The sequence below is a fragment of the Phoca vitulina genome, unplaced genomic scaffold (genome assembly GCF_004348235.1).
Source record: "Phoca vitulina isolate PV1807 unplaced genomic scaffold, GSC_HSeal_1.0 scaffold16, whole genome shotgun sequence".
Taxonomy (NCBI): Eukaryota; Metazoa; Chordata; class Mammalia; order Carnivora; family Phocidae; genus Phoca; species Phoca vitulina.
The window spans coordinates 14186059-14200746 of record NW_022589719.1 but is presented as its reverse complement, the minus strand read 5'-3'; the positions used below and the strand labels follow the sequence as shown (position 1 = coordinate 14200746).

Here is a 14688-nt window from a genome sequence, read left to right as displayed (position 1 = left end):
TTGGTCCCGAGGACTGGTGGGATAGAGAAGTTCAACAACAAGGGCCCCCAAGGAGCTGGGGACATCCTGTAAACACAGTTGCTGCTCTTCATCCCACCGGGCTCCCTTGATGCTCCCGATCAGATGAGGTCTCCCTGTGACAGGCTCTCAAAGACCCTCTGCTTCCTCTCGCAACATACACCCCTGTCATTCCCTAAGGGCATAACCACTTGTTTACTCTCCATCTTCCCAGCTAGATTAGAAGTTCCATGAGAGTAGAAACTGTGTCCCCAGTGCCTGGCAGAACATGAGGCACATGTTACGGTTCAATAAACACGTGTGGTGTGAGCAAATGAATCATTTGAAAACCACTGATTATTGACTCAGCTCACAGAACTGCTCAGAGAGGCTGGGCAAAAGCCAGGCCGGGTTGCACTGGGCTTTCTGGTTTCCAAACGCTCATTAAGTCAAAAAGGATCGAGATGAACACCAAATATGGATATACAAGGTATGGCACAGGAAACCAGGTCCAAGTACAATAAAGGTGCCAACAGCGTGTAAACACCTACACCATTTCCCATTGTGCCACAAAACGCGGTACCCTTTTAGCTTCCTCTCTTTGTCCCCCCGTCTTCTTGCCAGCCTTGTCTCCTTTAGTGCCTTCCCTCTCTCATCTCAAAGCATGAAATGGAAAGGGCACGGGACCAAGAATCAGAAGACCAGGGTTTTGATTCTAGCTAGTTATGTGACCTGGGGCAAGTCACTTACAGTCTTTGAGACGCCCTTCCCTCATCTGTCCAATAAACAAGTGCTCTACAGGATTTCTAGCATCCTTTTCCATTCTGACATGCCATCATCTTTGGCTTCGAGTCACCAGCACATGATAAGTTCTCATTTAGGCTCCTCCCTCCCTTTCTCCTCTCCTCCCTCCTTGGATCCATACTTTGGTGCTACTGTAGGGGCCCAGGCCAGCCGGCACTTTCTAACCCCTAGCAAAGCCTCTAAAACTCCTCCCACCCCTGCCTCCAGTGCTTTTACTGAGTTACCCTAGCAAGGGCACTGTGATTCAACTTGACAGGGCACCCCAGGCCCCTGCCAGCTCGACTGCATCTGCACACCTCGGGACATGGCAAAACCAGGAAGCCTGAGCACATAGCAGGTCTTCCTAGATAAGCACTGCCCAGCAGGGGATGGGAGCTCAGAAGAGATTGGTGAACATTCCGAAGAATACAATTTCAGTGATTGGGGTCAACCAGCAATGGGAGACAGAGATAAAGGTGAAAGTTACCTCCGGTAATAATAGGACCTTGTGGTTCCACATCACGTGCTTTTGCCTCACAGCACAAAACACTTTCACACCAGCAGGCAAAGGTGGAGAGGTCCAGGGGAGGCAGAGGGATTATTATCCCCAGGTGGTTCACACAGTGTATTGAAGCATTAGACAGATAAAGCCAGTAGCCCAAGGTCACACAATTAGGCTTTGACAGGGTGGGAATTAGAGCACAGTATCCTAATCTCACCTGGGGGCTATTTCTAGTAGACTCCTGGTGGAGCCTTTTGTTTACACCTTGGTTCTATCTTATCTTACCTGCCCAGGTAGTGAGCTGGCTTTTTCTCTTGGGCATGAGTAGTGGGAAACTTGAGTGTCCCAGGATGGGCTTACCAGCCTGAGCTCAGAATCCAGCCTACTTGACTTGGATGCTGCAAGCTGGACCCAGAGGGGCCAGTCTGTGGAATGCTGGTGCTCTTTGCACTTGGGAGGCCCTGAAGAGCCCCCAGTGGCAGCTGAGAATGCAGAGGCTCCAGGGCTGATAAAAGTTGTAATTAACGTGCACATACAACCCTTTCATCTTCAAAGGCTTTACTCACATTAGCTAGTTATTCTTCCTATCACCCCCATGGGTGAGGCATCATTTTTGTCTTCTCAGTTTGCAGACGGAGAAGCTGATGTGGAGAAGGGGCCTTCTGCCAAGGAGCCTGGCTCTGGTTCAAACAGAGGAGATTCCAGCTCCCAGCATCTAACTTCACTTGGGGTGAACGGGAAAACAGTGCAAATGAATCCTAGGAGAAGGCTCAAGCCACCGAACTCCTCTGGGTAAGAGACTGAATTTATACGCTTCTGGAAGGAGGTGGAGTCTACAGAATGACTTGCTCACTAGATTTGAGTGGCTAATGTCCCAGTTACAGGCAGCTACCAGAAAGGAAAACCAGAACTGTACTGTACTGTACGGCTGTACTGTAGTGCTGATTCCTCCAGCCTGTGCCCGTGGCAGACATCACTAATGGATCACGGCACCCTCTGCGGCTGAGCCAAGGCTTGGCTTCTTAGCACAGCCCTCCAGGCAGCCTCTAGCAATTGATGGGAGATGGTATGTAAGCTGAAATCTATTTGCTAGATTTGGGGCTGCAGGGCTTGTTTGGGAGTCTCTTCAATTGCCACTCCCCAACCCAGCCAGAGCTGCCCGAGTTTTATCCCAAGCAGGGCGGGAGCAGGTGCCCGCAGGTGCCCCACTTCTGAACTCTGTCTAGCAGCTCTGAAGAGGGTGTCGTGGGAACTTCTCAGGGGCAGAAGAATTGGATCTTTCCGATGGTGCCACTGACACTTGATCGCCTGGAATCTGCCCGACGTCATCCCTCACTGTTCCTCAGCTGGGCCTCCTAGTCACTTGAAACTTTCAGCTCAAGCTCTGCACTTCCGTGGGTTGCCCTCTCCTCTCCCCCTCTCCGTCCGTCTTCTCTCCCACACTCATCCACCTCATCCTCAAGTCCCACTCCTTGCACAAAGCCCCCACAGTTGCCGCTCACAGAGCTGTCCGCCTTTCCTCACCTTCCGGCACTTGATGATACGTCATCTTGTAGGGTTCCTTCCCTGTTGGACTTTTCTCCCACCAAACCATAAGCTCTCTGAGGACAGATACTAGATCTTCCACCTCCCTTGCTTCTTTTCACTGTGCCAGGCACACTACACTTTTCAGTGAGCCGAATTAGTGAGTTCATCACCATGTTACAACTGGAGAAACAGGCAAACCATAAGGGACGAATCTTGCCCACAGTCCTTCTGTGACTAAGGGGGAGAAATGGCAAACCCCCGCTGGGCTGTATGCGGTTGTCACTTCTCCTAGAAGCGGTGTCTACAGGATGGGCTGGAGGCACGATGACCAAGCGATAATTGAGGGCATTGCGTACAAGAGAACAGAGCCCTTCTGGTATTTTATTTCGGTTTCTGGTCGGTGGATCCCAAACAGATATGAAATGGGCACACCCTGGATGGATGTGATCTCAGTAAGGACTTTAAGGGACTGACAGAAGGTCAGAACTCTAACAGGGCATTTAGTCCCTGACCCATTTTGGCAAACTCCTAAGTAGTGCCATCTTTAGGACTTCCTTTTTTCCTTGTCTCTCGATCTCTCTCTCTCCCTCCCGTCCTTCCTTCTTTCCTTTTCCTGAGCAAAAAGAGCTTCTCTGGGTTTATGAAAAAGAAATAAATATTTTAGCAGGAATCTGGAATGTTCTCAGTAGAACCAGCAACTTGCCATCTCAAAGGTCTGCCATGCCCAATGCCTTGGTATATATATAATATATTTGTTTGTTTTGTTTGCCTCTTTTTTTTTTAGCTTCTCATGGCCACCCTAGTTATTTTCCATAAGATACTAAAGCTCACCCTCTACACACTGCTTTGGCTGAATAGTGTGGTTCATTTTGCACCAACATGCTACAGCATTCCCTTAAGGGAAGCTGAGAAATCCACATTACTCATGGAGCTTTGAGAGTAAAGGACATAATCTTTTCTCCTCTTCACAGGTTGGCTTTTATGATCACTTGAAGGAATGTGTTTTTAAAGTACAGTTTATGGAAAAGGTATTGCATTCAGATCCTGCAGGTAATCCCAGGACTGGCTTCCTGCAGTTTTAGCTGTGTGACTGAGACATGTTTCTAACTTCTCTGGCCCAAGCTTCTTCATCTGCCCATTCCCAAGTGGTTGAGAGGATTCAGTTGAATCCTCTGAACAAAGCACCTTGTTCCTAAGAATCATGCTTCCCCACTGGGGTTTAGAGTACAACTGGGTCAATAGGCTTGTTTCTGGCATGGATTAATAATTCACTTCTGACATTTAATACAAACCAGGCATCACTTTTTTTTTTTTTTGGCACTGCATTATGGTCATGTTATTCTTTCCATTAAGTTTTATGAGGCTTAGGTGTTCGTGGCCCACAGAGTGGTGGATTTATAGAACATGAGGCCTGGAAAGGATTTTACAGATCAACTAGAATCCAACCCTCTCATTTTATACATGGAAAATTGGAGGTAAATAAGGGTGAAATGTTTGTTCAGCAAAGTAAAATAGAATAATATAATAGTCATTTCTATTCTTGAGGCACCTCTAAGTGCTAGACACTTAGCACGAGACACCACATGCTAAACATTGTTCTAGACATTTAACGTGTGCACACTGTCTGAGCTTACACCACTCCGAAGCAGCAGAGAGGGGAATCAACCTCAGGTCTGGTTCTTTCCACAGCCCTTACTCCTTCTACACAGCCCTCCTCCAAAGCCAAACCTCCTCATTACCAGTGCACCACGTGAAATCTCTGATTCCACACAAGTGATCTTTGGAATGGAAGGTTTTTAAACCATTGAAAGAAACAACTTCCTCTTTTTTTAACAGAGTGACCCAAAGCCAATGTCTTTTCTCTAAGTGTCATTGAGAATATGATTTTGAGGCTTGGGTTTTTTTATATAGGAGACCAGATTTGGAAGGAAGTGCTGGGGCATAGAAGCAGACTGACTTAGAGGAAATCAAGATCCCTGTTCTACTGGACAAAACCTAATGAGCTCTGAACCTCCCCCGCCTTGCCTGACATGTCAAACTTCAAGAAAGATATACTCACATTAGGGAGAATGCAGAGAAAAGCAGTTTCAAGGAGGTTTGAGGATCACTAAAAGAGACACTAGAAAAAATAAAATTAAAAGGTTTCTATAGATCAAAAAGAAAAAAAAGGGTGAAAAAGAATTAGCCAGAATCTATAAAAATCACAAAAGGCAAATGATAAAGATTGCTTTGCCAAATCTAGAAATTTCATCCATTCAGTCAGTCATCCAGTATTTACTGAGCATCTATTATAATTGGGGAACTGACAATTGGTGGCTGCCGCAATATAAAAATATATGATGTACATAAAGTGTGAGCTTTTCCCTAAGGAGCTCTGCTGCTCACCAGCGAAAGAGAACAGATGGCCATACACAGCCCAGAGGCATCCCTTAAACTTCATTCTTTTAGATAGAGATATGCTCGTGGGGGTTTTATGAATTATCAGAGAGAAACAAGACAACAGAGGCAAGTAAAAGTCACTCTGGTGAGCCCGGAGGGACATACCTGCCCTCTAAGGCTGACATTGGGAAGACAACTTGTCCGGCCACAGAAGATCCACAGCCAAGATGAACTTCAGGGCAAGAGATTTCTATGGCAGCATCACTTCCCTCTCCAACATTTGGTCTACCTCTGTGTGACGAGCACTCTTGTCGGTACCTGAACCCTTGTCTTCCCTTTGCAGGAAAATGAGACCATGCAACCAACTGGTGGCTCTGGGGCTGGCTCAGTGACATCACCTGGTCACCTGCAGGCTGTAAGACAGTGTGCAGCTAGTTCTGCTAGACTCTGCTTCCTGAGCCGCATACGCTCAGCCATACCAACATTTGTGACAGGCAGATAGGAGATCCTCATTTAGTACTTCTGGGGTGTGTGAAGACTGGGGCCAGGGGCCTGCGCAGAAACCACCTTCTAGACCCAAGGCAGGAGACCAGGTGTTGGTTGCGTGGCATTGTTAATTTCTCCTTGGCATCTCAATTTGCATAATGACGAACACCTGCAAGGCTTTACTGTCATCACCCTAATACCTCGGCAGGTTCTCTTTGAGAGAGGAAGTGGTAAAAGATGCTGCCTAGATCCGTGACTGGTGTGTGGGTCCTAGAAGGCCCTGCAGACCTGCTCAAGTGAAATTCAAATGGGTTAGGAATCTGTGATGAGTCTCTGAGCCCAGGCCCACAGACGAGGCAGACATCCCCAGGGGGCTCTGCCTCCACCCTTCCCGGGTGGCTTGTTTCTCAGGCAAAGCACCCAGAGGACACCCTGCCCATCTCCCCCACCTCCCCATGCACAAGTCATCTGCTGGGCCACACAGAAGCCAGGCCACCTTTAGGTTTAAGCAAGGGCTGGGAAGAAGGGCCCACTTCTAGTATTTGCTCAGTTCCTTATGCCAGGGTGAGTGTAGCCTGATTCCTGACGGCCTCCTCTTTCAGTTCCCTCCCTCCCTCATCATTCTAACTGGTAGAGAGAAGGCCCTGGGGCCAAGGACCCTTGCACTGAGGGCAAACACGTTCCTGCTATTTGACTGACCCCTTTTCCAGCTTTGCCCATTCACGAGCCAAAGTCCTAGATGGTGGAGAAACCCCCCATCAGCAACTTCCACCTCTTGTACCAAGTTATGAAGTGATAATGAACAAACAACTCGATCCACCATCCTTTTCAATCCTACCCCCTTCCCCAACTTCCCATCACATAGAAGAGAGCAAAACTTCTATCCAGGAATTGGAATGAACGAGCTGCTCAGAGTATGAATGGGGAGAAGTTTCCATGACAACTTCTTTCTCCTTCATATCTGCAATTCCATCCCCTTCCTCTGGCATCATGTGGAGAAAGGGAGGGCAAGACTAGCTCTGTGGACCTTATGACCCAACCCACACCTGATTTCCAAATGGGGTTTATGAAAACAACCAGAGGACTACCAGGCATCACCACTCGGGTTTCTGGGGGGCTCTGACATCTTCACATACTGAGAGAAGCACAGTAATGCAGTGACTAAGAGCTTGGACCCAGTAGCCGAAGCACCTCCGTTGGAATCTCAGCTCCATCACTTACCAGCTCTGTGGCCTTGGACAAGTTACTCAAATTCTCTGTGGCTCAGTGTTCTCATATGTAAAACAGGGATAATAATCGCACTACTTCAGAAGGTTGGTGTATGGATTAAACAAGTTAGTATCTAGGAAACAGAGGGGTTAGCGCCCTCTAAGTATTCACTGTCGTTACTAATTGTGCCGATCGTAATCTCAAAAATATACAACTAACTGCAAAGAAACAAGCGCAAAGGGTACAAGAGCTCTCTCTAACTGTCAAGAAAGGTTGTGGGGAAGATGAACTGACAGGCTCCTCCAGAGGAGACTCGCTGTGACACCAGAGCAAATGTGAATAATCTCTCCCCGCTGGAGTTTTGCAATTAACCTTGACTCTCAAAAGCTGAAGACTCGAAGATTTCTGGGGCCTGAGTCTTGCAAATCACCTCCTCGGTGACTCAGGACCTGTCTGCCCACACTTGCACTCAGGAGGGCCACCTGCCTCGGGTGGACACACCCAGGCGGCCGGAGCACACCATGCTCAGGAAGATCTGGCTTCGGGATGGTCTTTTCCCCCACAATACCCATCCCTTCATTCCCCATTTGACTCCCTGTGTCCGAGTGTCCCTGGACAGACGATCCCTGGGGCAGGGAGGCAGGACCTGCCCCAGCTGTGGGCAACTCCAGACTTGGCAAGCTTCTACAGAGAGGAGACACGGTTTGCTGTTGCCGGTGTGGCTCCCCAGCAGACAGCAGACTTCCCTGCAGCCTTGCCCCTTCCTGAGCTGCAGGAGACCCACAGAGAAGGTGAGAATCTTCTGGGAAGCTCTTCTGCTTCTCTCCCAGCTGCCACCACCTTCCAGAAGCAGGCATGGTGGGGGAGGGGGGTGATCAGAGGGGTGTTCAAGGAGTCCAACCTCAGGTCAGCATCTCCAAAATAACCAGACCTCCAAGTGGGCCGCTGCTGGGGAGGGTTTTATTTTGAGGCTTAAATTTGGGGGTTGGTGTCATCATCCTGCCTGGCTCCCACTCCCTTCTTGGCCCCAGAAGCTAGTAACCCTGTCCTGAGACAGACGTCCCCAGCCACAGCAAGCAGCCACCAAAACCACAAATAGATGGGTGACCTCCCTGTTTGGGCAGACCGAACATGAGCCCTGTGGTGGGCAGCTGACCAGCCCAGCACCGTTCTCACCCCTGCCCTGAGCAAAACATCCGTCACCACTGTTACCATATATACACACAGACCTATTCGCTGTCTTACGTATGCGGTCCAGCATGCCTCCATATATAGGATCAGGTTATTTCTGTATTCTGGATATTCACTTGAGTTCAACAGTTACTGGGAACTAGGGCCAACCCTTGGATCTGGAACCACACACACACGAAACGAATGTGACATAATCCCTGATGTCAGGGGGCTCCCACAGTGCTAGAAGACAGATAAGAGAAAGCATGTCAGGTTTTGGGTTTTCCCCCTTTGAGAAGTGAGAAAGTCATTAGCGCCCCTTGGCCCCCAAAGTGAAAAAGGCTTCCCTGCATGATTTTACTGCGCAGCTTCAAGGCTAATTAATTTTAGCTCTGTGAGGCTAGGGGGCCCCTACTAGCCCGATGGGGCCCTATGAGAAGCAGATACCACATTGTCAGAGGTGAGCTTACTAGAGTGGCTGCCATCCTACGACCCCAGATTCTCAACGTGAGGTGACTTTACCCACCACCACCACCAATTTGGCAATGTCTGGAGGCATTTGAGGTTGTCACAATTTGAGTGGGGCAGTGCACGACCCGAATCTAGTATGTGGAAGCCAGAGATATACGGCCAGCCGGTACCCAGGAAACCACATAGCACACCGCGTGCTAGCTACTCAGGGGCGACGACCGTGGCCTTCTGACAGGGAGCCCCCCAGTGCCTAGCTAGCTGGCGCGGCGAGTGGGCACTGCGAAAATGTTTGTTGACTCTCTGGGCTGGTTAACTAACGTATTCGAGAGTGGGTAGATAAATAGCAGGGTAAAGAAAGAATCACACCCTGTTTTCATTCCTGCTTCTTCATAGATTCAAATCCTATCTTGTTCCTACTGCCACCTCCTCTCCCTTGATTCCTCCAGCCTTCCTTGCTGGTTGTCAGCTCAACAATGCCATTAGCCTGTCAGTCAGGTGCACTGTGTTCTACACATAAAACCACAAGGTTTTTGGCCAGAGTCATCCATGCAATTCCCTTGTAGTACCCAGCACAGTGTGGGACCCACAGAAGACACCTGATACATGCTTAAGGATTGACCAGCAATTAGGGGTAGATGCATGGGCTCAGACACATAAAGACTTACAAGCACACCCACAATGTGTGTATGCCTACGTCCAGCCAGCAAGAATCAAATAGGTAGCTTGTCTTGGTACTTCACATAGTGGGGTGATCAGGAAGGGGAGAGCAGAGGAATATGAAATATTTCTCCCAAATATTTCTGCACGTTTTCTGAACCAAATGTCAATTTAATCGGACCCTAGACTGATGAAGGGGTTGTAAAGCCGTGAATTCATTTATGCGAAACGTCTTGCAAAGTTTTTGACTCCTAATCACACGAAGCCATACACTCATTGGTAGAAAAATATAGAGACCCTTAGTCAAAATATATACTATGTGTCAACTGGTAGAGTGTTTGCACATTGGAAATCCTGACTCTCCTGGGAAATTTGGCATGCACAATCACTTTATCCATGCCAAGCCAGATTCCACAACCACAAACTAGAAAACACCCCTTCCTAACACTGTCAGGTTGGTCTGGCTTCCCAAACCCTTGATGGCCAGCTTTGGGGGGAGGACGCAATTTAAGAAAAACTTCAACTTACCAAGGGAGTGAAAAGTGGGGTTCGAATTTAAGGTAGGAGGCAGTAGCCTACCCTGATCATTCTAAAGAACACTGGTGTGCTTCCTATTAAATAGCAGAGACACAAAGGAAATTGAGTCATCAGCTTCTCGCTGTGCAATCCCCCAGAATTTCTTTCTGAAGCAGAAAAGATCCCCTTTGAGAACCATGCTTTGTCTGACAGCATCTGCCATGCTTCTGCTCGCTCTGCACGAGTCACTTCCTTTTCAGGCTCTGGGTGGAGCTGGCTGAACTGAGGGGCTGGGGAGAGTGCAGCCTCTGTCTCAGCCCTAGCTGAGCCCCGGCCCCAGCCCAGAGGGGTCCCAGCCACAGCCTCGGCAGAGCCCAGCCCCAGCCACAGCCAGGACCCACTGCTGGGGAAGCCCAGCTTACCTCCCACCACCTCCACTGTGTCAGGGAACCCCAGCTTAGAACCATCAGCCTGGACGCCGTAGACTGATCTGAAATCTCACTTGGGTGGCCGCCTATCACCTCGAGCTCCATACTGGCTTTCTGTTCAAGATCCTTGACTTTTGTAGAAAACCGTGTCAGCCCACCACCTGGGTCCTCAAGGCTTTCCCTCGCTGGGCCACGTACAACCTGCCAAACACCGGGGGCCTCCACGGAGTGTGTGATGAGGGTCCTGCTGGGTTAATGCATCTAGATTGCTTGCAGGTTAGGGTGAGGAACTCTGCAGGGGCTCTTCCTTAATTTTCAGGCAGAGGGCATTGCCCTAACTTGTCTCTTAGATGAGGAGCAGCCTCTCCCTTTTTTCCCAAGCCTGCAAATGAGAGCATGTCTAGAAGGGCAGCTGAACTCTGATAAGGCAATTGACTTATTTTAGTAACAAATAACTAGGTTGGCATCTCTTGACAGCTGTGGCCAAGCCTGGGGAGACACAGTCCAGGGTAGGGCAGGGTAGGGCAGCCAAGAGTCCACAGCCTGCCAGGTGGGGGAGCGAGAAGCCATTCACACCAGGCTTCACGTTAGCTGGTCACATGGGACAGGGAGGGAATCACATACACACACAACTTCCCAAGTAATGAATCAAAGGAGCATAAGCATTGGAGTCTAACACTCCAACGTTAGACAACGGGAGACCCCAACTCCACCATTTACTAGCTGTGTGTCCTTGTCATGCCGCCTCCCTGAGCCTCCATTTCTTCATCTAGAAAATGGGGTTAAGAAAGTGCTAACCATATACAGGACTGTCATGAGGCTTATATAGAAGAACCTATTCAACCCCCCTGGCTGAATACCTGTCACAGAGCTGATGCTCCCTAAATGGCATTTCCTGGGACTTACCACTCTTCCTTGCCGTAGCAGTGCGAGGCTTCGAGAAGCAACTTTGCTTTGTGATAAGAAGTATATATCATTATTCTTTTATTAAACTCAAACTGGATATATTGTAGGGTAAAATAAAAAATGTAGTGAATGTTTAATGTAGCATTTAAGGTGTGAAACTAGTGTTTTGTCCACTGCAGGGGCGGGGCGGGGAGGGGGCGCTCATTACCGTCCTGGATGATAGGGGTGTTTCAGAGACCCGTGGCTGGAAAAGGTCTGGCCCTCAGTCTGTCTGCAAGAGGGAAAGTCACCCCTCCCTCTTTTTCAGGATCTGTTTCCTCCATGGGAAAAAGGAGGGTTTCTCTAAATGGTCCTTGGAGTCCCCATTGCTGAGTCTACGGCAATGAGTCAAGAAATATTTCTTGAATGAATAGAAGGGGATCTGTCATAAGTTAAGAATTTCATGCTGCCTATGCTGCTCCTGCGTGGGGCAATTTGGAAGAAAATGGAACCTTTTCCTACTGGCTGCCAGCCTCAGGCACACCTACTTGGCCCTGCGCCTTGGCAGGAAATAAGATGCCCAATGTCTATCTGGGGAACAACTGAATTAATTGATGTTAACCCCAGCAGTGATGGATTTCTTGCTTCTCCACCTGGGAAGACAAAGCCCAAGCCCTAACTCCCAGGAAGAGGGGTCTCTCATGCTCGCGGGGAGCAGAAGGGCCCCCAGCCACCCCCAAGCTCCAGAGCTCTCAGATGCACCCCTCTTTCTCAACACCAGGGGCGCAATTCCCAAGCAGTGAGGAGAGGAGGAGGGGAGATGTGGGAGGGCTCATCCCCTTGCCCTCGACCCAGGGTACCCAGGGCCACTTTCTTCCCCCCTGCATATGACACCGAATTCAAAGTGTCTGTTCTCCAACTTAGTTTCTGGGTCCAATGTTGGCCATTTCTTTATTTTTTGCTTTCCGAATGGAGGATGGAGCCCTTCTTCCTCCCCAAATTTTGCTCCTTTCCAAAGTTTCCTTGTCTTTTGGAGGCCTCCCTCCTTACTAACCCCCCACACTGGGGCACTAGGGCAAAGGTACTGCCCACACCCCCGCCCCAGCTCCTCTTCCTCCTTCCCCTCTCTGCCTGCCCAGCGGAGCTGCTAAGTCACGTCTCCCTTCCAAGTCTCAGTTCCCTCCAAACAACGTTACAAGCACATGAAAGCCAAGCCCCTGGCACTTTTTCATGCTTCCTCCAAATGATGCTGCCCCAAAGGACCATGAAAACGTGGGGCAGGAGTGAGCCTTCTGGTCTCCAGGAGAACCTCAAGGGTCAGGACAGCATCAAATATTTGGGGATGGGGCCCTTCAGAAGAATCAGGGAGACCGGTTGGAAGGAGTCAGAAATCAGGATCCTCAGAAACAAAGCAGAAGACATCACTGGACGGTAATACACAAAGAAACTTCCCTGGAGCTCCCAGGGAAGGGCGGACCCAGGGCTCTCCCTGCACTCCAGATTTTCTCTTCTCTGGCATCCCGAGCGTTTTTGCCTTTCAAGGGCTTGTTGGGAGCTCAGTTCGCCTTGGAAGCCTCCTCGATGGCCTCTGGTCCACCTCAACCCTCTGTCCTCAAACTCTTTCCAAGTACGTCTGGGCCATACATACAATCTAACATATTCCCACTAAGCATAGGCTCATGGACCTAAATTCACATGCGCACCAATCCTTCTGGCTGTGTGAAAACTGACAAGTTACTTAACTTCTCTGAGCCTCGGTTTGTTTCCCTCCTGTAAAACAGGGCTAGTAACAGGACACTGCTCACTGGTTTACCGTGAGCATAAAATAAGGTTAACGCTTGTAAAGATTCAGCACAGCGCCCAGCACCGTGAAAGTGTGCAGCAAACGGGGGCTGGTGTTGGCATTTCTTCTATTAGTATGATTATTATCATCATTTTTATTTCTGTCTCACGAATCTAAATCTTCGATCCTCACTTAGCCCCAGCCTAAAGTACCCAGGTAAGACTGTGTCTTTACTTTCTTGGTACCCCCAGAGTGGGGTTTAATAAATACTTGCTGAGTAGAATTAACCATAGGCTGAGCTGTCTTAATGACCCAGCTGGCACTTCTTAAAAGAAAAACTAATTTTGCTAGCAATAAGCAAATCAGCCATGTAATTATCTGTATGTATATAGACAAAGGGAAGGAACGCTTGGAGTTCAGTCTCACCAGAATACCTAACACGCCGCCACCCACTCCAAAGCCACTGAAGATACAGACCCTGTTTGGTTGGGGTACGTTAGCCCCAGCTCCAGGGTCCCTAACACCACCCCGATGCCCAGGCTCCCCTCCCTGCTCTGAGGCTGCCAGGCAGGGAATGTGAGCCACATTACTGTCTGGATTTCCCCTAACTGATTGGCAGAAGCAGGAGGTTTGCAAGGACTGAGTAGCTGGCTCAGTCACTGCCTTTCCTCCTCACAGTCCCTGCCCCAGGCTGGCACCTCGTGGAAACCCAGAACCTCACAGAGCTGGTTCAAGTTCCCACAAGCGCTAGATAGGCAGTGACTGGAGCCAACTGTAAGAGCTTTGGAACCCAGGCGCAGTGGGGAGCTGCAGGGCGCCCGCACCCCTTTCTGGAAAGCTCATTGCCACCAGCCGTCCCACCACCATCTCTCCGGCCACCTGGCCAACAGCCCCTGCCCCGCCTAGCTCGGCCCTGCCCGGCCACAGCCCAGCCAGGCTCCAGCGCCCTTGGGCGCACGAGCCTGTTCGTCCAGACACGGGTGCGCGCACCCAGGAGTACAGTTACTTTCTGCCTTGTGCTCCGGCCCCAGCGACCTCACCCAAAACCGCGCGCCGGCAGCCTGCGCAGCCAACTTTTCCTCGCTCTTTTTCTTTTCCTTTCAACAAAACGGTGCTTCCCACCAGCACACTCTCCAAGGGCTTAGCGCAAATCCTAGCCCCGCTCTCCTGAACCAAATCCACGCGGCTCGCTGCCCACTCGCCTCCGGTCCCCGGGGCCAATTCAGCCAGGTGGCTGCTGGGTCCCTCCGGGCCGCCCCGGCCACTCCCTCCCGCTGCCCCCCGCGGCACTCACCGATCTGCGCCAGGCTCAGCTGCAGGAGGCACAGTCCCCAAGCTAAGCGCCCCCAAAACTTGTCCATGGTGCGAGCGAACCGAGAGAGCGAGCGCGGGGCGCCGGAGGGTCCGGTGCGCTGGGCGGGGGCCGGCGGAACACGGGGCGAGCGGGCCGGACCGAACCTATCGGGGGCTGGGGGTCCGGCTGGGCAATGAGGGCGCCTGGGAAGTTGGGTGCAGTTTTTATTCAAGGGCTGAAAGAGTGACCTAAGAGGGAGGAGGGAGCGAGCGCAGGACACACCCAAGCGAGGGGGCTGTGACTAAGCAGCCGGCAGAGGTTTAAAGACGCAGCAGCCCTCCCCTGCGCTGGCCCTTCCGCCCCCGCCCCGAGCTCGCCCGAGACCGTAAATCGGGGCGGCCTGGGCGGGCGCCGGGAGGGCCGGGGTGCCCGTGCGCCCCGGGACGCACCGGTGTCTGCTCCCGGCCCGCTGGGAGGGCGGCCTCAGGACCCGCAAGGGGGATGACTGGGTCCGGAAACCTAGCCGCCTCAGGTTCAGCCTCCGACCCCTCCTCTCTGCTGAGTTTCTCTGTGAATCGGGCTGGGGAGTGATGTCTCTGGG

The 14688-nt window shown here is 50.7% G+C and overlaps 1 protein-coding gene across 2 annotated transcripts in view; it reads right to left on the bottom strand.

Moving 5' to 3' along the window:
- CD44 (CD44 molecule (Indian blood group)) overlaps window positions 1-14347 on the bottom strand; it is an 88542-nt gene extending 74195 nt beyond the window's left edge. The window contains exon 1 of one of the 2 annotated variants that reach the window (XM_032413896.1): window positions 14088-14347. In XM_032413896.1, the coding sequence (XP_032269787.1) occupies window positions 14088-14154 (67 nt within the window). In that variant the 5' untranslated portion in view covers window positions 14155-14347. The remainder of the gene's footprint in view (window positions 1-14087) is intronic. The other variant, XM_032413898.1, reaches the window with a different exon arrangement.
- Between the last annotated feature and the right edge of the window lie 341 nt (window positions 14348-14688).